The following is a 22,191-nucleotide window of genomic DNA, read 5'->3' on the forward strand; positions in this document are numbered from 1 at the left end:
GAATAGTGCCTGTGGTCCATGCTAAGGGCTTAAGAATTGCTAGTAGAATAATTGACTCTTAGTAAATATCAAATTGAATCATTTTGTTCAATAGGAAAATAGTGAATCTTTTTTATGGAGTACAACCAGACCTTCACCAACATCTGGTAGAGCCACATCACCTCCTAGGATCACATATATACCTAGTGCCCTGGCAATGAGTCGAAGAAGTTCGGTGTGGAATGAGCCTATCAGTTTTGTAGTAACCCAGTTGAGGCCATACACCACATATCTGTTTGAAGTCTCTGCAGTTACTACCGAAGCAGGCTACATTGATAGCACCATCGTCAGAACTCCAGAATCAGGTAAGTATACTTTAATGGGAATGAGGGGTGGATGAGGAGGAAAAAAAAGATAGAAGAAAGACTTAAATTATAAGAAAAAGATTATACACACAAACACATACATATACACATATACACATACATATATACATATGTATATATTTATGACTAAATTTTTTTCTTAAGAACCAGATCTTAAACAAAAAACAATCTCATTCTAATTGACCACCAATAAGTTCTAGGTCATTGTTTGGGTCTTGATTCAGATTGAATGTAAATAGCATTCATTTATGCTTTGGCCAGAAATCCTGAGAATCCTTCCCTTTCCAGATTCATTCATTTATTTATTTAGGGTTTTTTTTTTTTTTTTTTTTTGACTAGCTAAAGAGGTGATTCTTTCAATTGCTATTTAGTCTTAATTACTGAATTGGTGCAGCCTCAGTCAAAATGAGATCTGTTGAAGACCTAAGCTTAAAAAAGCCATGGTCTCCCATCTTTACAGGGCCATCTCTAGTAATTGTGATATAAATCTTGCCACTGGCTCCAGATGGCCCTGAAGGGAAAAGTGAGGCAGGTGACCTAGCACAGTCCTCCCTCACTTAAATCCAATTCACTTGCATGTCATGGCATCACATCCCAGATGTCAGGTCCTCTTCATGAATGAAGGACAAACAGTATTGTCAAATGAGTGAAAATGATCTTTTACTACTTTCAATTGGATTTCTTTTATTAATCCTCTTTGTTTTTGAGGTTTCTCTTTAAAACAAAATAAAAGAACAATAGTACTGTCAAGTAAATGAAAATGATCTCTTTACTACTTTCAATTGGATTTTCTTTAGTAATCCTCTTTGTTTTTGAGTTTTCTCTTTAAAACAAAGCAAAAGATCCTTAATAACACCTGATAATGAAGATTCAAAGTTCTAATAATCTTTTCTACTATTAGTGAGGATATAGGAAGTATCGAGGATGTAAAGAAAAAAAGAAAAGGAGAAAAACATTGAGAACCATTTTCTTTGATCTAATTCTTATAATCCTAAAACTTACCATTGGTAGGTTTTGCCTTTTCTTTGTTTTATTGTCCAAATCAGGAAGTCTTATTCTAGGTTAAGTGAACTTTTTCCAATACACATTTTGATAAGTGGCTTTCAGTACAATTGGTTATTTTTTTGTAATCTTATGTGTTTTTGTTTATGGATTTTAAAAACATTTATTATTTATTCAATGCATTTTATGCATTTATTTTGAGTAGACTACAGTCTTGTGCTCAGTGCCAAATATGAATGTGTAATAAGAGCAAAATTGTCAGTGGTAACCAGGAGCTCCATCCACATATCTAATACAGATGTATTATACCAATAAAAAGGATAGCATAATCAGTTTTAAACTTCTATACAAGTTATTGTCTGCTTTTCACACCTATTTCAAGAAACCATAAGTGGCATCTGATTTAAAAGTATCTAAAATTTGATTCAGAAATTAAAATCTTAGTAAAATTGAATTATAAACTAATGCACAGGTAAATAGAACATATCCTGTAAAGATACATGCCACACCAAAGAAAAGCCAGTAATCATCACAAATATTAATTAATGCCTATTATGTATTAAAGGCTGGGGATATAAAGAAAAGCAACGATAGGTCCTGCCCTCAAAAAGCTTTTAGCTTAATGGGGAAAGACAATACAGCAGAGGAAGCTGAAAAGTGAGAGAGGTACTTGAAGATAGGGCATGTTGGAGAAGTCTAAAAGATTTCAGTTAAGTAAGAAATGAAAAGATGGCTTGTATGGGAACTCTTCCTAAATAGAGACCCTTCAAGGAGCTTTCCACTCTCCAGCCCGTAAATAGAGGGAGAAAGGGAACCCACAAATAGAAAGTATTGAGGAAATGTGAAATTCAGGGCTGAAGTGATGGTGTAGGATGAAGATCCTGGGCATGATGGAAATCTCCAAAGGAATGTAACTAGGTGAGAATGATAAGTTAATATACATTTATGTCTATATAACATAAATAGGCTGTTTAAGTCTATATTGTGATCAATTTTATCTTTCTTTTTTGTTTTTCTTTGTTTTTTCTTATTTTTTTAAACACACATTGCTTTATGAGGAAAAAAATATAGCAAAATTAAAAAAAAAAAATTGGGAGAGATAGAAACCCAGGAAAAAAGAAGTAAATATAGAATGTTTTGATTTATATTCGGTTTCCTTAGTTCTTTTTCTGGATGCTGATGGCATTTTCTGTCCAAAGTCTATTGGGATACCTGAACCATTGAGAAGAACCAAGCCTTTCATAGTTGATCATCTTACATTCTTGCTGTTATTGTATATAATGTATTCCTGGTTCTGCTTGTTTTGCTCAGCATCAGTTTGTGTAAATCTTTCCAGGCTTTCTAAAATCAGCTTGTTCATCATTTTTATAGAACAATAATATTCCATTACCTTCATATACCATAATTGGTCAGCCATTCCCCATAATTTTATTTTTCAAATTAAAAATACACATGTTCTGCTAATTTGATGTCTCTCCTGCCATCTTTTTAATATTCTATTATGTAAATTTGCTGCTCACAATCACTATGATGTAAAGTGTAGAGAGCTGGCCTTGAAACTGTGAAGTACCACTTCCAACCCATATTGGTAAGTCACTTCACTTATCAGCTCTCTAGAGCAACACTCTTAGACAAATATTGGCAGTGAGCTCCATAGTGATTAAAAAGAAAAGAAAAAAAGTTTCCTCATCTGGAAATTTCTCAAACTAATATAATATCATGTCCAATTTCTATCTCTATTATGTAAAGTTAATTAAAATTCTTTAATATGAATCCATGAATTTTTTTTCTGCAGTACCTGAGGATGCACCTCGGAATTTGGCAACAGGAAACATCACAGAAAATTCTTTTTCCATTTCCTGGGATCCACCAAGTATAGTAACAGGAAAATTTAGTTATAGAGTTGAACTGTATGGCCCAGCTGGTAAGCCTGAAACACTTTTATGATCACCTTTTGGGGGGAAAGATCATGACATAAGGCAACTAGGTTTCTGTGATTTACAATTCTGAGCATGGAAGTGAAATGTAGTAAGGATATTTGAGACTTTTAAAACGTTTCATTGAAAAGAGAGTATAACTTTGCTGTGCAAAATGTAAGCTGTTTAATTCATCAAGCAACGAAGCAGAATAGCTCTGAGAACATTTGTTCTTGATTGGGAACAATGGAGAGACTCAGGTTTCCTGCAATCATTTCATCAGATTGCTCATTTACCATGAAACAATGAAATTCATTTAATCTTAGGGATCTGCCCATATTTTGTGGTTTTGCTTTTGAACTTTAATAAATTAAACAATAAAAAGATACAACCATTGGGGTTTAATAATATATGGAGTTTGGATTATTAGAAAGTTTCGAGGGTTTGGGAATTGCCTGAGTCTATCTGGCTTCTTAGATGTTTGTATACTTTTTTTTGTGTGTGTATGCTATTATTTATGGAGGCAACTAGATGGTGCAGTAGATGGATCATTGAATATGGAGTCAAGAAAGACTCCTAAAAGAACTACTATATATCCAGAAATGTCACATCAAAATGTTTCAAAGTAAAGGGAAAAAATATATTACAAGCAGCCAGAAAGAAACTACAAAGAAGGCTTAATAACAAATATAATAAATTAATAACAAATATAATAAATATTAAAAATAATAAATTATTAATGCAAGGCTTAATAACAAATATAATAAATGAAAGAAAATACTGTATTTTTCGATTGCATAAGGCAAAAGATTAAGGCATTCAACTTTACATCTAACAATTTCAGCATAGTGAGAAGTAGCAGCAGGAGAAGACAACTCTTATCCTCATTATATTTTTAAAATTCTGTTTTATTTTATTTTTCAGCTCTAAGTTCTGTCCCTTGTATCTTTACTGATTAAAAAAAGCAACAAAACCCAAAATTCATTATAAATATGTGTTCTCAAGCAAAACAAATCCTTATGCTATTAGTCTTCTGATCTTGTTTTTATATCTACTCCTAGTTTCAGAGGATTTCTTTCAAATAGGTTAATCCAAATTTATTGACAGCCAATTAAAATCTGGCATGAATTTTCATACAATACACTTTTCAAAATATTTGATTTATATCTTATAGAAAGGAGATAATTATACATTTAAGAACTTTTCATCGCTCAAGTGGTTATTTCTAATAAAAGAGACAACTTATATAGAAAGAAAAGACATTTAAACCATTATGTTTTTTCTCTCCTTTGGCTGGTTGTTTTTCATTAAAAAATAACCATAAAAGCAAAACAAGAAAACTAGACCTCCTGTCCAGTATTTGTAAACATTGGAATTTTTGCTTTTAAAAGTATCACATAGCCACAATATAATTTGAGACTTTTAATATAATTTATAATTTAATAATCCTCAGAAGCTTTGACATAATACAAAACTATTAAAATTGTAAATCAGGGAAGATTATTGACCACATTACATTGTTTTAAATTGATAACATAATATTTAAAAAGTAATTAGCTATAATTATTTTTATGCTTTAGTAGATTGCAAAACCCAGATATATGTATTTGATTAATAGAGGATGAATTAGCATTTTTATCATTCAAATTGAATCTAGCATTCAGCATCACAATGACCAGGAATGACTTAGATAAGCTTGTGAGTGATTTAGATAAACTTGTAATATGTATCTTCTCTCTCTCTCTCTCTTTTTTTTTAGGTCATATTTTGGATAATAGCACAAAAGACCTTAAGTTCACATTTACTAATCTGACACCATTTACAACATATTATGCATATATTAGTGCTGAGACCAGTGCAGGAATTGGACCCAAGTCAAATCTTTCCATTTTCACACCTCCAGATGGTAAGAACAATGGTAAAATATGAAAAATGAGATTAAAAAAAAGAAATATATAAAGATTTTAGGGTGGTGAGCAAAAGAAAGAATGCATATTTAGACATTATATATTGGAGCACTGAGTGTAGTAATGATGTCCAGTAAAATAAAAATGCATCCCTATAGGCATTATATTGATTTAGAAAACCACAATTGACATCTATTTTTTTGTTATAGTTGTATTCATTTAAAATATTTCTAATTACATTTTTATGTGGTTCAGGCTGTACATGAGAATTTTGCAGCTAGGATAGTAATTGTTGACACTTTGTTGTAAACTATATCTCATTTATCAATTTAATAGAATTAGTATGGTATAATGTATGAAACATATGGATCTGAAATCAGGACACCTGGTTTTCAAGTCCTCCCCTTACGTCTTAATAATATCACTGATCATTGGCAAAATAGTTTTTTAGAGCCTCCATTTCATCAGTGAAAGGCAATAATATTTGCTTTGTCTAACTGAGATAGTAAAAGTACTTAGAAAATCTTAAAGCATTAAAGAAATGAACTTTTATTACCTCATTATTCAGTTGCTAAAATATTTGCAAATTAACTATTTATGGCAAATCTCTAAATATAATACAATTATAGTATAGCAAACTGTTTAGTGGCTCCAATGCCCCCAGGCGACTTTACAGTATTATTAGTTGCAGAGAATGTTTAGGCCTGCATAAGTGGACAGAGTTTCTTCCTCATGAAGGCATCCCTATTCATGATATGATTCATGACAAATCCAGACCAACACATAAAACACACACACAGCCACAATAATTTTTGAACAGTGAAGGATAATAGAATGTTTAAGGAATTAATTTATAGCATGACTATAGATTTTATGTGCATTTTTCTGTTACAAAAACAAAAATTATTGTTAATAGTAATTAATAATAAATAATAAAAGTTAATATTTCTTCTAAAAGGGAAAAATATTGTCTTGTATATTGCATATGAAATAGCTGTTTAAAAATAGTTGATGACAACATATATGTGGTACATTTATAAACAAATATCACAATAGATAATTGAGATAAATCATATTGCTTTTTTATTCACTCCTGGGATTTATTGACATACTTACATACTAAATATACCTAAACTATATACTATATATACTAAAATGTTTAACTGAAGTTCTATTTTTCTTGGGTAATGCTCCTGTGAATCCCACTTCTATTACTTGTTGTTCAGTCATTTAAGTTCCATCCTTCTCTTTGAGGTCAGTACACTAGAAAGGTTTGCCAAATTTTTCTCCAGTTCATTTTACAGATGAATAAATTGAACCAAACTGAATAAAGTGATTTGTCCAGGGTCATACAGCTAGTAAGTATCTAAGGCTTCTGTTTGAACTACAACTTAGTTGTAGGGTCAAGATCCATATTCAAAGACCTGGATTTAATCCTGACTTTGCTATTTATGACTTCTGTGATCTTGAACAAGTGTGTGACTTTAGAAAAGTCATTTATTTGTTTGAGAATCTGCTTGTTGAAAACGTTAGATGGAGTAATTTTTAAGGGTTCTTCAGGATTTAATCCCAATTGAAAAGCCTTTGTTTCTCTCTAGGATTTTTAATACTTAAGTAGTTTTACATTGTGCAAATTACTTGATTCCAGAAGTTTTAAACTACATAATTACTAACATATATGAAAATAAGAAAGAATTATTTTCATTTAGTGGGTAGACAGAAGGAAATTGACATATTAGATAGAAATTCAACTAGATGAAAATTTTAAATATTTGACCATTAGGTGGCAGCAAATATTTGAAAGTAGTGACCATTTTTCTCAATGAAGAAATGAATCTATCTATCTATCTATCTATCTATCTATCTATCTATCTATCTATCTATCTATCTATCTATCTATCTAAGTTCTATCCATATGTAGATCCATCTATCCATTTTATTTACATACTTACATGTATACATGTATGCATATATAATTTGCTTTATAAGAACTTTAAAAATTTTAAGTCTTTTCCCCCTTTCAATAAGAGAATTTTAACGTACATTAATAAATTTAGGAAAGAAGAGATCTATTCTTTAAAGTTAATCAGTGAGCATTTTTAGTGAATCAACTAGCATTTATAAAGCACCTACTATGTGCCAGACAAAACACTAAGCACTATGTACACAAAGAAACACAAAAAAATTTGTCCCTACTCTCGGAGCTAAGTTTAGTGAAACATATAAACAACTACATAAATCTTAAAATTTCATAGAAATGTGAACCAAAATTTTTTGTAATTTTCTCTTGTTTGAAACAGTTGCTGTGACCTTAAAGGGTATCGAACGTGGGAGATGGGTTCATTTTTCCATTTGTTTCCTCTAATATCTGCAAATTTAGTGTCTTCTTTTTCCCTTCATACATTTATTTATTTGTAATATGAATGAGATGGCTGAACAGAGCAATATATGACCAATAAGGAGTAAAGATCACTTTCACATTCAAGAAATGAACTCATGACCTAAGTTGTATTAACATAACTTTAACTGAGATAATTAGCCATTGAACACTTTCTAAAGTATGGATTAAAAAAAAGAAATAATAATAGCTTTATTATGGTGGCTCACACAAAGGAGAGACTATCATGCCTTGAAGACTTGAATATATTGTCACAATTTAATGACTCTTTTAAAAAGGAGAATCAGATTGTCATATTTTAACTATACCAGACTGGATTTGACTAGAACAGATGCTGAACATAGAGAAGAGTTGCAATGACATAGAGGTCAGCAAGTGTTAGATTTGGAATCAAATAGCATGACAGTCTGGAGTCAAGAAGACTTTAGTTCAAATCTGACACTTACTAATGGTATGACTTTGGGCAAGTCATTTAACCCTGTTTGTCTCAATTTCCTCTTCTGAAAAGTGAACTGGAGATGGAAATGATCCAAGATCACACTGATACTAATGTCCAAAGTTGGATTTGAACTTATCTTTCCAACTCTAGGTCCAGCATTGTATCTCCCCAGATACTTGTGCCACGCCTAAGTGATACTAATTGAGTGACTGTGGCCCAAGTTATGAAACCTTTCTGGGCCCCAGTTTATCTGTAAAATGAGTGATTAGAATTGATCTCTTCTGAAATCCCTTCCAGCTCTAAATTTAGAATCAAACAAACCTATGATCTATATTTTGTTTCTTCCTCCCATCCTCCACAACCATTTTCTTTTAATAAAGAAAAAACTAAGTTGAATTTTAGGAACATTTTACTCAACCCTCTCCTATGTACATTTTTGCTTCACAATATTTTTATTATATGTAACTTTTCATAATGAACAAATCTATTGAAGGTGGTTTAAGGTAATATTCAAACTATAGAATCAACCATTTGTACTGTTTTAAATATGTTTATATATGAAAATTGATAAACTAATTAGAGTTTATTCTTAAGACAGGCCAGACTGCCCTCCAACTTTACACTTTGCAGTTCTACTTGATTTTCAACCATCTCAAATGTAATAAATTTTAGTCATTTTAAAATATTCTATAATTCTATATTCTTATCAATAGTCTAAACTATGCAACTCTGCTATTTTAAGGAGTGTGAGATATCATGGTTTAGTAGTTTTGTTAAGGAAAAAGCTTAATGGTGAACCACTTGAGTTAGGAGTTCTGAGCTATTTTAGAGAGCTAAAGCCCTTTGGGTGTTTGTGCTAAGCCTGACACCAATATGGTGAGCTCTTGGAAGCTCTAGACCACTATATTCCTAAGTTGTGGTAAATTGTCCCAAGTCAGAAAAAAAAAAAAAAAAGATCCTGTTAGAACTTTGTGTGTTAGAACTTTCTGAGAGACAACGAGATAAAGAAAGAAAGAAGGGAAGAAAGGTAGGAGGAAGCAAGAAACAAAGAAAGGAGAAAGTGAGAGAAAGAAAGGAAAGAAGAATGGAAAGGAATAAGAGAGGAATGAAGGGAGAGAATTAAGGGAAGAAAAAAGAAAGAATGAGAAGTGGGAGGAAAGAAGGAAGGAAGAAAAAAAGCAAGAAAATCAAGCAAGCAAACAAGAAATAGTACCTAGTCACTGTTCTTGCAATGATAACTTCTAGACAGCCATAAAATTCTGGTCTACTTTGATGGTTTAACAATATCACCAAATCTCCCTACACTTTTTTAATAGGGTACAAAAACTGAGACATGAATTATTTGTGTCTGATGCTAGTCTGTTAGGGAGCAACAAAACCAGAGCTTTTCAAATTCGTGTTTGTTTCTGCATGACTGTAACACGAAGGATAATTTCTGTCCCTGGTGATTTCTGGCCTATGTCTTTATGTAATAGTAATGAATCCCAGCATAACACAATGAACACCAGGCCGTCAGCTTCTTTGTTTTCAGAATTTATTCCTAGCACCCTTTCCCCTTCCAAAATCCATCACTAGTAGAAGTTAGATTTGTCTGGATAATGCAAGATAAATTAAAGGGGCTAGTCTTTCTTTAAATAGAGTTTGTCATCATTTTCTTTTCTCTCATTTATTTTATTTACTTCTATAAATCAATTTCCTTAGGACTCTTTCTATTTGTGTATTTTTGTTGCAGCTATAGTTTCCTTTATTATTATTGAGGAAGCATAACGATATTATCAATCTGAAAATATATGATATAAAAATAATGTTTGGAGATTCCCTATTATACCACCTTCAAATTTGATACTGAGCCATGAATAATTATCCTGTGTGTTTGATTTTCTTTAGTTAATTTTGTATCAATATTAAAGTAGCTTGATCTAATCCATACTTCTCTGGTTTCCCTATAAGAATGTGTTCTGTAACCAGATCAAGTATCTTACTAAAGATGAAATACATGCTGTTTGCTCCATTTCCCTTATCCACTTAGCTTTTTCTTCCACCATAGAAAATTATTATTTGTTTATAACTTTTTTCCCCCTGAAAAACCTAAGGGATGAATTTCTAGGAATTTATGGAACACTTTATTTTGTATACTAGGGGTTCTTACTCTGGGGCCTATAGATCCCCAAGAGGTCTGTGGATGGATTTCAAGGGGTTTCTGAACTGGTAGGGGGAAAGTTTAAATCTTTACATCAACATAATTGGTTTCTTTTGTGATCCTCTGTATTTTATTCATTTAAAACATTATTCAGGGAAGTAATTCACAGAGCTTACTGAGAATTGCAAAAGAGGTCCTTGCTAAAATTTGAGAACCCTTGCCATCTACTGTTACAGTAAGCATTTCAGATGGTAATGCTGGTTGAGGCAGGAGCACTGGACTGTGGCTTATAGAAGCCATTTAAGCTAAATATCAGTTTAAATGATTTTTTACATAAGTAGTTTTGATTGTAAATATTTGTTCCCTTATAGAGACCTTGGATAGAGATGACACAATAAATTCTGATTGATTAAAAGGGGAAATAATTTCCCATTTTTTTTAAACCACTATGATAAGGCTACATTAAACTTTCATGATTAATGCTCTCTTTGGCCTCTCTTTTGATGCTCTGAGGACTAAAACTTCTTGAATAGAGAGAAAATAGAACAGACTTTTACTTATCTCTTCCACTTGGCATAGTGGATAGAAAGCTGATTTGAAGAGATGTAAGATCTGAGTTCAAATCTGTTTCTGAAACATACTGGCTATGTGAAACTGTGTAGGTTGCTTAATGTTAGTACCTAGGCAACTCTCTAAGACTAGAAGTTGCAGAGGAAAGGCCAATTTGTATTGGTGGAAGGAGTTTCTCTATCTGGGACTACTTTATACCTTTGAAATCACAAGTCCCATTTCTGTCTTTAGTCTTCCATGCATAGACTTTTGCAAAAGTGCTAGGGCACTTGGTATTCTGCAACAGCAACACACAAAATGGTGACATTTTCTAAAAGTGCCTATTTCATAATACAATGAAATAAAGGGGCAGCATGTTGGGGGGAGAATATTGAATTGGCATTCTAAGACCAGAACTGAGACTTGGCTCTGTTATGAACTATGTGACAGTAGGCAAGTCCTTTTGTCTTTCTGATACTATTTCTTCTCCTTGGAGAGAGTATAATAATACGTTAGGAAAATATAACATTTCAGTTTGCTCCCTTTTTCTGACCATGTCTGTTTTGTCCTTCCTGGGAGGTTCTGTAGCTCTTCACTTCCAGGAGCTCAATAGATTTCAGATATTTTCCCTGAACTCCCAAGTTCAAGTGATCTGTCAATCTCAAAGTTCTTAGCAGCAGGGATTACTACAGGTCAGTACTAACATGCCTGACTGTGTAAGTGAAGTGATTTGTTCAGGGTTTCATATGTAGAGTGAGAAATGAAATTTGAATTCAAATCTTCCGCCTCTAAGAGAATCACTATTACTGTTAATCAAGTTATCCAATAGAAGCTTAATATTTTTGAACCGAATGGTTGGATAAAGAGAGTTGATACTGTGTAAATGCCTTCAGGTGCAAAATTGATATAATTGTTTAATAGTTTCAATCATATCCAACTTTTCATATCCCTATTTGGGATTTTCTTGACAAAGATATGAATTAGTTTACCAATTTAGAAAAAAATAGAAAAACATTTACAGAGTACTATCAAATTTAACTTAGTCTTACAGATAAAAAAGATGTTAAATGAATTTGAAAATGGAAAAAAAATCCAAACCTTTTGTTTTACATTAAAAGCCTTAAGTATGTTTTCAAATGGAAGGTAGAATATATGTTTTGTGTGTATTATGCTCCAAACATTTTCTTTTCTTCCTTTCTTCCTTCTTTCTTCCTTTCTTTCGTCCTTCCTTCCTTCCTTTCTTCCTTCCTTCCTTCCTTCCTTCCTTCCTTCCTTCCTTCCTTCCTTCCTTCCTTCCTTCCTTCCTTCCTTCCTTCCTTCCTTCCTTCCTTCCTTCCTTCCTTCCTCCTCCCCCCTCTCTCTTTCTCTCTCTCTCTTTCTTTCTTTCTTTCTTTCTTTTTCTTTCTTTCTTTCTTTCTTTCTTTTCTTTCTTTCTTTCTTTCTTTCTTTCTTTCTTTCTTTCTTTCTTTCTTTCTTTCTTTCTTTCTTTCTTTCTCTCTCTCTCTCTCTTTCTTTCTCTTTCTTTCTTTCTTTCTTTCTTTCTTTCTTTCTTTCTTTCTTTCTTTCTTTCTTTCTTTCCTTCCTTCCTTCCTTTCTTCTCTTTCTTTCTTTCTTTCTTTCTTTCTTTCTTTCTTTCTTTCTTTCTTTCTTTCTTTCTTTCTTTCTTTCTTTCTTTCTTTCTTTCTTTCTTTCTTTCTTTCTTTCTTTCTTTCTTTCTTTCTTTCTTTCTTTCTTTCTTTCTTTCTTTTTTCTGGACAATTGGGGTTAAGTGACTTGCCCAGGGTCACACAGCTGGGAAGTGTTAAGTGTCTGAGATATGATACTTAAGAGTTTTCAAAACATTTTCCTGAAAACAATCTAGATGGGTAAAGGTTGTACAAGAACAATCATTCTTATTTCATAGATGAAGAAACTGAGTCTGAGAGAGGTTGCATGAATAGTAAATGCTGGGACTAGTACTCAGAATCAGTCTTCTGGTCCTTCAACAACCCAGCTTTCTGATAAATAATCATATGGCCTTAACAACAGCAGCAGCAACAACATTAAAATGATTATTTCAGCTACTCCTTACACTAACCCTTCAAGGTATGTACAGTTATCATCACCATTTTACAATTTAGAAAACTGAGACAAATAGAAGTTATGATGACCTATAAATGAAAACTGTATAACCTATTAATGTTGTTTATATTTTAGAATTGTCTCTGATTATTGGGAAATTCTTTCTTATATGATGCTGAAATCTTGACTAAAAGTGTAGCAGTAACTCACTGGGCTGAATCACAATAATGGATGGGAAGCTTTAAATCTAGCTTTCAATTTTAAATTGTTCTAAATTGGGAACTGCCTATAGAACTTTTCAGCCAAATTTTGCTTGTCAAATAAGTCCAATTGATAGGGATATTTTAGAATGGGGACATGTCTCCATTGCAGATTAAAGGTAACTGCTCTTGTTTCCCATCTCAAAAACCTAGGTAATGACTGACCTTTACATGATTTTTAGACAAAAGATTATGGCATGGATCCAGAAGGATTTTAGGGATTATGGGATAACATTCATTTAATTTTCAAAGGCAAGAAGAAGGACTGGTGACTTAAAAATCACAGTTGGGTTCAGGAGAACTAGTTCTGGAATCATCATGTTTCTTCCTTATGATATAAGAATAGACAATATGGTCATGGAAGTCTATAATTTGGTCCTATCTACCCATTTAATCCCTAAGCACCTTTTATTGGCTGACCTGTCATTATTCCTATCATCTATAAAAAGAACTGTGGAATTTTTTTTGGGGGGGAAGATATATTCCAGACTGTGAATAAACAACTTGCAACACATGTTTAAAATATCACCCATTTGTATGCTGAGTACTGTCCGTGAGATTTATCTCAAATCACTCAGAAGGTGATCATAGAGTTTGAGATTTAGAAGTGACCTTTGAGATTAATTTCCTCATTTTTAAATGAAGAAGCTGTGCCAAAAGGATTATCCCATATAGCGCTGTTTATAGTTATGTGACTCTATTCATTACTGTTTATCATTTTGTACTACCAAAATCAACAAAGGTTTAACAGATTTTAAATATAGAACATAATAACTGTATGTTCAAATTCTCAATCATTTCCAATTATTAATCTCTTTTATACATCGCATGTTTAACTTTTTTAGTCTACTCTTCTGACCTTTTTATATATGCATACACATTCAGAATTTCTTTTATCCCTTATAGTTTTTCTACTTATCTTTCTAACATTGTAGCATTTTTTATCCTTCTTTTAATAAAATCCTGTGAACATTTTCTTTTAATGGTAGCTTGTCTATACTTTTTTCCCCTTTTGCAACAGGATTACTTAAAAAAAATAATTATTCAGTTACTTAGAGCCATCATCATCAAAATTGAGTTGAAGGCAGCATATTCTTGAGTTCAGTTGTCTGCTAGTTTGTGGCTTTTTGTGATCTCTGATTCCATGATCCTATGAGCTCTCAACAGGACAAAAGCATTTGTTTATTGAATATCAAGTCCTTGCTCATTCTTTCAGTCTGTCTCTGAACAATCAAGCCACAGGCACAGCTCATTGAGTTTTTGGCTTTCTGTTAGGTGTGTGGATCTGTTTCTTCTTACCTATGACTTGAAAAGTTTGCCATCTTTGCTACATGATTCCCTGCTGTTTAATTATACATTAACTTGTCTGTAGTACATTTGCTACTCCAATTTTCTATCAAGGGTTCTTCTTCTAACATGTTATCACAAATAAGGCATTTATATACTAGTCTTTCATCTGTACAGTAAGTGAAAACCAGCTTGTTTTCACTCTTAAATCTCCTTGAAGGCTAGGATTATTATTATTATTTTTTGTCTTTGTATATCTAGCATAGCCCACTGTCTAGCATACAGTAAGTGATTAATAAGTCCTTACAGTAGAAGTATTACAAATGTCTGTTGCTTCTTGATTGATTGGATCAACATTCTTATGCAGAAGTCATAGTGAGCCACATCATAGGAGCAACGTTTTCTGCCTTGATGTTTATATACAATTTGTATCAGTTATTTTTTATGGATTTGCCTGAAATGAATCATGGTCACTTTGCAGCATTTTGTCCAGTATCCTGTCAATGCTGGGACTGGTGATAGCATAGCAATTCTTATACCTCCCAGGTCCTCTATCTGCCTTTACCAGTTGTGCCTTGTGGGCAGTGCTCATTGCACATTGGCTTTGTCTTAACAAGGGGCATTTATAGACTAATTAGGCCAGATGTTCCAGGCAGCTGGTGTGACTTTTCTCAGAGCTTTAGGATGGCCTTTGTGAACAAAATCCAATTATGGTCCAAAAGCAAATGTAGAAATTCATTTTTCATTATAATTTCACTTTTCCAATCAAAGATCCAGAGTAATGCCTCCAAGATATTTGAAATTATAAAATTATTTTGCAAGAGAAGAATCTTTTCATTCACTCTGCAGTTGTTAATCTGATAGTATTCTATATACACCTTGAGTTTAGTGTTGTACCTGGTGTTAAAATCCTCACAAATATCAACATATATCAGATGTATCCCGCTGTCATACAATCCATCTACTGACCAAATCCACATATGTCCAGAGAGGACTCCATAGTCTTTGCAATTTTCTTAAATTTTCAGACAATGGCTACATGGCTGACAGTTAAAAGGCATGAAAACCTGCTAGTGTGCTGGGGATCAGTGATGAGCCCTCAGTTTTTCTTCCATAAGGGATAATGTGAAAGTTAAAAGAACTGGCAGAGTTGTAAAAGGAGACAGAGAGGTAACGATTGCCAAGGCTTTCTCAGCAGGCTTTTATCCAGGAACAAGATGACCTTCTACATTTTGGTGCCTGACCATTTGTGAAGAGAGGCATTGTGAATAGAGTTGGTAGATAAAGCTTTAGCCTTTTCCAGCTCAGATCTAGACTATATTTGTACCATTTACTCTTTATCTCATCTATCATATCTACTTTCTCCCCACTGGAACCTTGAATTATGCCACTGGATTCACCTTAAATTCTGATAGGTCAGCTTTGTCTATCCAAGCAAAGGAAGGACAAGAACGGACTTCCTTCCTTCCTTCCTTCCTTCCTTCCTTCCTTCCTTCCTTCCTTCCTTCCTTCCTTCCTTCCTTCCTTCCTTCCTTCCTTCCTTCCTTCCTTCCTTCCTTCCTTCCTTCCTTCCTCTCTTCCTCTCTTCCTCCCTTCCTTCTTACTTCCCTCTCTTCCTCCTTCCCTCCCTCCTTCTTTCCTATCTGCTTATTTATTTATTTACCTCTGTCTTTCTTTGTCTCTATGTCTCTCTCTGGATGTGTCTCTGTTCCTGTCTCTGTGTTTGTTTATCTGTCTCTCCCAGGAGGAAAACCTGGGAGTAAATCCTACCACCTACACTGACTAGTTATATAAATGTTTAAATCACTAGTACCTCTCTTGACCTCAATTTGTTACCTGTAAAATGCAGGCATTGTTTTTCAGTAAGCTCTAGGATCACTTCTAGTTCTCAATTGTATGTGGTAATAATAATGATTATATACTCATGATCAATCATCGCCATTCTATGAGATCATATATAAACCTCAAGGTACACAGTATGAATAGCCTTAGAGCCTGAACATTTTCCATTTTCCATTTATCTAGCTTTTGCTAACCCTTCATCCCACATAATTTATGGAATATCGACTCTTTTGACTTGTGATTGTTGATATCTTACATTCAAAGCAGCAAGAGACTCAGAGACCATTGCAAACTTTTTCACAAATGATATTCCTTAGTTGGTAGTATGTATTATAAATTCTTGGTCTTATTCTTTCTTTTCACTAGTCATATGTGCCTATAGTCAGCAAGCTCATTTTATCTCCTTTGGACTCTGATTATCTTTGACTGCTTCTTTGAAGTTTACAAAATCTTTCCAATTTTTCGTAGTTTTTACATGGGATCACCCTGATTTCCTGACACTGTCTTTTGTAACCATTCCTTCTGGCCTTTTTTTTTTTTTTCTGTTTCATTTGTGTTCTTCCCTCTATCTCCTATTTTGCTCTTTCTCCTAGTTTGTGTTTTCTAGGCTGGTGGGAATTTTTTACCCAATTTTCAGCTGCACAGAGTAGCTTTTGGATGATGCTTCATCAATCAAGATTTAGCTTCTTTGAGCCTAAAGTCTTCTCACTTTCAATGTGCCACGGAATAGTTTTCTCTGCAGTATTCTTTTTAGTTTTCATTATGTGAACTTGTGGAATATTGAGGGCTATCTTTAGGCAGGGATTTTGTTGGTCCAGTTGGTTACAAATGATTATTTCAATCATAAATACATGAGGCAAAAACAACAAATAACACCTGCCTTATGTCTTTTAGGATGAAATCCATTTAATCATGTGTCCTCTGGGACCATTCCATGCCACAAGTTAGTTTTTCTTCTTCTGGAAATATGTAGTTTCAATCAACAACTATGTATTAAATGCTCACTATATTCCATACGCTCTGTTAGAAACTGTGAATACAACTATAATAAATAAAATGAAGCCCTATTTGCAAGAACTTTGCCATGATAAAAAAGGGACTAAATACACTTTTCTGTTCATTGCTCTTTCTCTTTGCCAATGTAGTTATTGTGTTCATATTGTTTTATTTTTTTATTATAGTAAGTTTATTTTCAATAAGCATTGCTTTATGAATCATGTTGGGAGAGAAAAATCACAACAAAAAGGAAAAACAATGTGAAAGATAAAAAAAAAAAAGAAGTAAATATAGCATGTGTTGATTTACTTTCGGTCTCTTTAGTTCTTTTTCTTGATGCAGATGGGCATTTTTTGTCCAAAGCCTATTGGGATTGCTTTGGATCACTAAACTACTGAAAAGAACTAAGGCTTTTGTAGTTGATCATAGCACTTTCTTGCTGTTATTGTGTACAATGTATAGTTAATTGTTTTCTATTGTATTTTTCCTACCACCAAAGGGCAGTGGCTGTAGAGGAGAGAGCTAACTGGGAAAACTTGAGTTAAAATCCTTCCTCTCCAGTATCCTGCCTGTGTGTTGTCTTGCTGTGCTTATTCCCTTATCACTTTAGTCAGATTTCTAAGATTTCTAATTTTTAAGATTCTTAAATTTAAAAATAAGCTGCTGCCCTGTATTATTAGAGGCTGTTTTCATGCCTGGAAGTTCTTTATACTAATGATATCAGAGGGCTTATCTTTATGTCTTTTCCCTAATCTCTTTCTGAAGTAACCTCTTAAAAATTTCTAAAGACTTAAGATTTCCATTGTGCCATGGTGTCAGGAGAACCTGAGTTCAAATCCTGTCTCAGATGCTTTCTAGTTAGGTAACTTGCTAATATCTACCTCAGTTTTCTCTTCTGTAAAATAGGAATAATAATAGTATTCCAGGGTTCCAGGGTTGTTGTGAGGGCTAAATAAAATAATATTTGTAAAAAAATACATTGGAAACTTTAAAGTGCATTATAAATTATATAAGCTATTATTTGTTGTTTTATTTCCCTATTTTTGCTTTCATTTTGAGTCTTCAAACTCTAGATGGGCTAAACTACCTCTTATTGCATCATAGCCTTGTTTAATTTGCATTGAGGAACACTTCACCTCAGAATTCTTTGTGTCTCTCTCTCTCTCTCTCTCTCTCTCTCTCTCTCTCTCTCTCTCTCTCTCTCTCTCTCTGTCTCTCTCTGTGTCTCCATGTCTCTCTGTTTCTGCTCTTTCTGTATATGTCTCTCTTTGTCTTTGTCTCTGTCTTTCTGTCTCTCTCTCTCTTCCCCCCCACTATAAATTTGTATTCATTGTTCCCACTTGAAATGGTCTCCCTGAAATGAAATGGATGATTTCTTGAGTAGTACTTATAACAATCCTTGATTCTCTATTTCAGCTGTAACCTTTCTCTGTTCTGAATTTAAAAGCTTTTGGCAGACATGGCTAACCAAGAGTACAGAATTTATGATTAGACATCCAGGATTCATACTCTACCTTTGGTGTTTATTGCCTCTGTGACCTCTCTGGTCCTCAATTCCTCATCAGTAAAGTTTGCAAATTGAACTAAATATCTTTAAATTCCCTTCTAGTTTTACATATTTTATTTTCTAGTGCTCTGATCCCATCCCCCACTTGCTACCATTTTGTTTCATGTATGTTGGACTATAAACTTCTTGAGGGCAGGAATTTTTTTTTCTTCTCCTTTGCATTTCCAGAACTTAACACAGTTCTTCACATTTATTAAGCATTTTATAAATGTTTATTAATTTAAATTGATTAATGTCATTCACTCCAAACCTTAAAGGATTCTGTTACTGTTATTGGCATAATTAATATGACTATCTCCATGACATGGTCAGAATGATCTCTCTCTCCACTGTTTTATTTTTTGAGGCAGTGAACAGAGCCTTTAGCCTTGGCCTCTTTACCAGAATTACCACAAAATTCTTCCAGCTGGTCTGTCCCATTTACTTCTACTACGTTCTTCAAAACTAAATCCAGTATCTCTCTGGATCTGAAGCTCACATTAAAAGCCTTACTTCTAGGGATTTGAATTACTGCAAATATGTCCCAAGGGTTCATCCCACTTGAATTAATAACCCAAGTCCCTACCACCACATAATCTCCTTCTGGGCAGCTGCTCTCATTCCTTTTGAAGCAAATCTTCCTTTATAAGAGTTCCCCCCCCCCCTTCTTTCTCCTGTCTTAGAAATTGTAGGAGTTTTCTTTCAGATTGTCCCATCTTTGTCCGGTTTAGGAAAGACAAAATAGATTGAGTGGAACTAGCATTTGCCTTCCTTCTTTTTTACTTTTTCAACTTCCCATTCTCTATTCCTTCCTCTCTCCATCTTGCCTTGGTTTTTCAGTGTTCCTGTCTTCTTTCCTTAAAGTTCCCCTTTATTGCTCACAGCTGATCTTCAACATTCTCTGGAAAATACTCAGGGCTCTGCATAACTCAATTCCCACAACTCAGTTTCTGTTGCTTTATTTTCCTTTTTCCACAAACCTCTGTATTCCTTGTGCCCACTTTGTGCTTTCCCTGACTTTTACCTCATATATCATGTGATTGTCTCGTCTTTTTTATTGACCCTGATTTTACTATTTCCTTTCTCCTTCCTTCCATGCTCAACCTCTTCACATAGATAAAGCTCATTTCAATCTTAAAATAGCCTAGTGAAGTAAATAGAAGAGGAATTATTGGCTATTCATAGATGTAGTAATTGAGATGCTAAGGAATTAAGGGGACTTACTCATGATCATTCAGTTAAATGACAGAAAAAAGAGAAATACATCGGAACTGCTAACTATATAGTTCAGTGATTTTTTTCTAATACCCGATGACTGAATTACTCAAATGTATCTGGGAAATTATTGATTTGAAAGTTTCCTCTGATAATACATGACCACCAAGCCACACTTAATCCCTTTCCGTAAGTCTATTGTCTAGATCCTTTGAAAAGGGGACAGTGGTCCACCCAATATTCTAGAAGCCTTCCTTGGTTTCTCTTGACTTTGTGAAGACAAGAGCAGAACATGCTGGCTACCTTACCTGCTATTTATCATCCTTACATGATGACCCCATCTCTTCTTTCTACTTTTATATACTTTACACACTACTTTTCATACCTTTACATAATGATATCTTTTCCTTCTGTTCATCTCCAAATTCCCTCATTCCTTTTGCATTCTACTCATATACATTTCCCTCTCAATTATTCTTTTATATAGAATTCATTTTTAATTCTTCAGAGAAAACTTTTCCCAATATACTTGTATATTTTCTGGATATTACCTTTGATATCAAGCTCATATGTAACATAATGTGTATACACACATACATATATATATATATATACACTTAGTCATATATGTATATTATATATGTGCTACATATATAAGCATGTATATATATATATGTATATGTACATATGCCCAAATAGATAATATATGTGTATACACATAATCTATACAAAGATGTATAAATATGTATAACATATATATATATATATAAATATATACAACATATATATATATATATGTATATACACATGAGTACACACACATATACACAAATACAAAGGTGGCACAGTGGCAAGAGTGATGGGTCTGAAGTCAGGAAGAACCTTCTTCCTGAGTTAAAATATGGCCTTATACATTTACTAGCTCTGTGACCTTGGGCAAGCCATTTAGCCCTGTCTCCTCAGTTTCCTCACCTTTAAAATGAGATGCACAAAGAATCATTGCTGAGAAAACTCCAAACGAGGTCATGAAGAGTTGGACATGACTGAAATGACTGAACAACAATATATGTGTGTATCTCTCTGTGTGTGTATAGATAGATTGTTATATATAAATATTTATTATATAATTACATAGTTATATATATATATATATATATATATATCATTTACATATAGCTTTAATGTTTGCAAAGTGCTTTACTAATATTGTCATTTTATATACACTGCAACACTGTGATGTAGATATATTTATTTATTTTACAGATGAGAAAATTGAGCTGAGTAAGATTAAGTGACTTATCTAGGGTCATACTAATACAACAGTATCTGAGACTAGATTTGGACTGATGCCTTCCTAATGCAAAGTCCAGTGTACCACCTAATTGTCTCAACAAATATAATATGTATACATACATACGCATATGTATATATAAAGATATAAAATGACAGAGACAAAGAGAACAGAGATAGAGAACAATAAAGAGCTTAATTTAAATATCTCCAATATTCCCACAATTCCATGACTTGTTAAGGGAATTAATTTCATTTGCCCTTGAAAACATTTTTCCTAAGAGCCTTATTTTTCTTCCTATCATGAAAATGAAAATCATAATAGCTGGCATTTATAGAGCACTTTAAGCTTTGCAAGGGCTTTATGTATATTATTTCATTTAATTGTCATGTGATTTAGTGGCAATAATATTGGAATTCAGAGACAGACATCAAATGAGTTCAAAGTCTCTATTGCCATGACTAAATATCTTTTTTTAGTTTATCATCTGTCTAATGTAAGGAATGGATAAGATGCCATGTAAGGTAGGTCTCTTTTAGTTCCAAACATGCATGATACTGTGAATAATTTTGGAATGGGGGGCTTGTAGCATCTTCATTTTATATATGGACTTTATAAATGACTTTCCAGGACCAAACGATTAGTAAGAGTCTAAAAAGGTTCTAAAAACAAGTCTGTCTACCTCCAAATGCAGCAGCTGCCTTAATCAAAAAAGGTTGATTCAACTGATATCTAGTATATGTCAACATGTTATCTGATAGCAAAAATAAGATAATGTACATAGAGTTCTCTGCAATCTTTACAACACTATATAAATTCTAGTAATTATTAGTGTTATTAGAGAGTAAGCATGGCATCATGGGTAGAGTGGTTAGCCTTAGAGTCAGGATGATTTAAGAATCAAAGCTGCTTCTAAGACATACTGACTGAGTGATCATGGACAAGGGACTTAACTCTTAGTTCCCTGGGTAAATTTT

The 22,191-nt window shown here is 33.2% G+C and overlaps 1 protein-coding gene across 2 annotated transcripts in view; it reads left to right on the plus strand.

The window, feature by feature from the left end:
• Positions 1 to 22,191, plus strand: part of PTPRQ (protein tyrosine phosphatase receptor type Q) — a 246,041-nt gene that overhangs the window by 18,433 nt on the left and 205,417 nt on the right. For both annotated transcript variants that reach the window (XM_074270859.1, XM_074270860.1), the window contains exons 6-8: positions 95 to 344; positions 3,163 to 3,291; positions 5,043 to 5,189. In XM_074270859.1, coding sequence (XP_074126960.1) covers positions 95 to 344; positions 3,163 to 3,291; positions 5,043 to 5,189 — 526 coding nt within the window. The remainder of the gene's footprint in view (positions 1 to 94; positions 345 to 3,162; positions 3,292 to 5,042; positions 5,190 to 22,191) is intronic.

Source organism: Sminthopsis crassicaudata, chromosome 5 (assembly GCF_048593235.1).
Source record: "Sminthopsis crassicaudata isolate SCR6 chromosome 5, ASM4859323v1, whole genome shotgun sequence".
In the NCBI taxonomy this organism is placed as follows: Eukaryota; Metazoa; Chordata; class Mammalia; order Dasyuromorphia; family Dasyuridae; genus Sminthopsis; species Sminthopsis crassicaudata.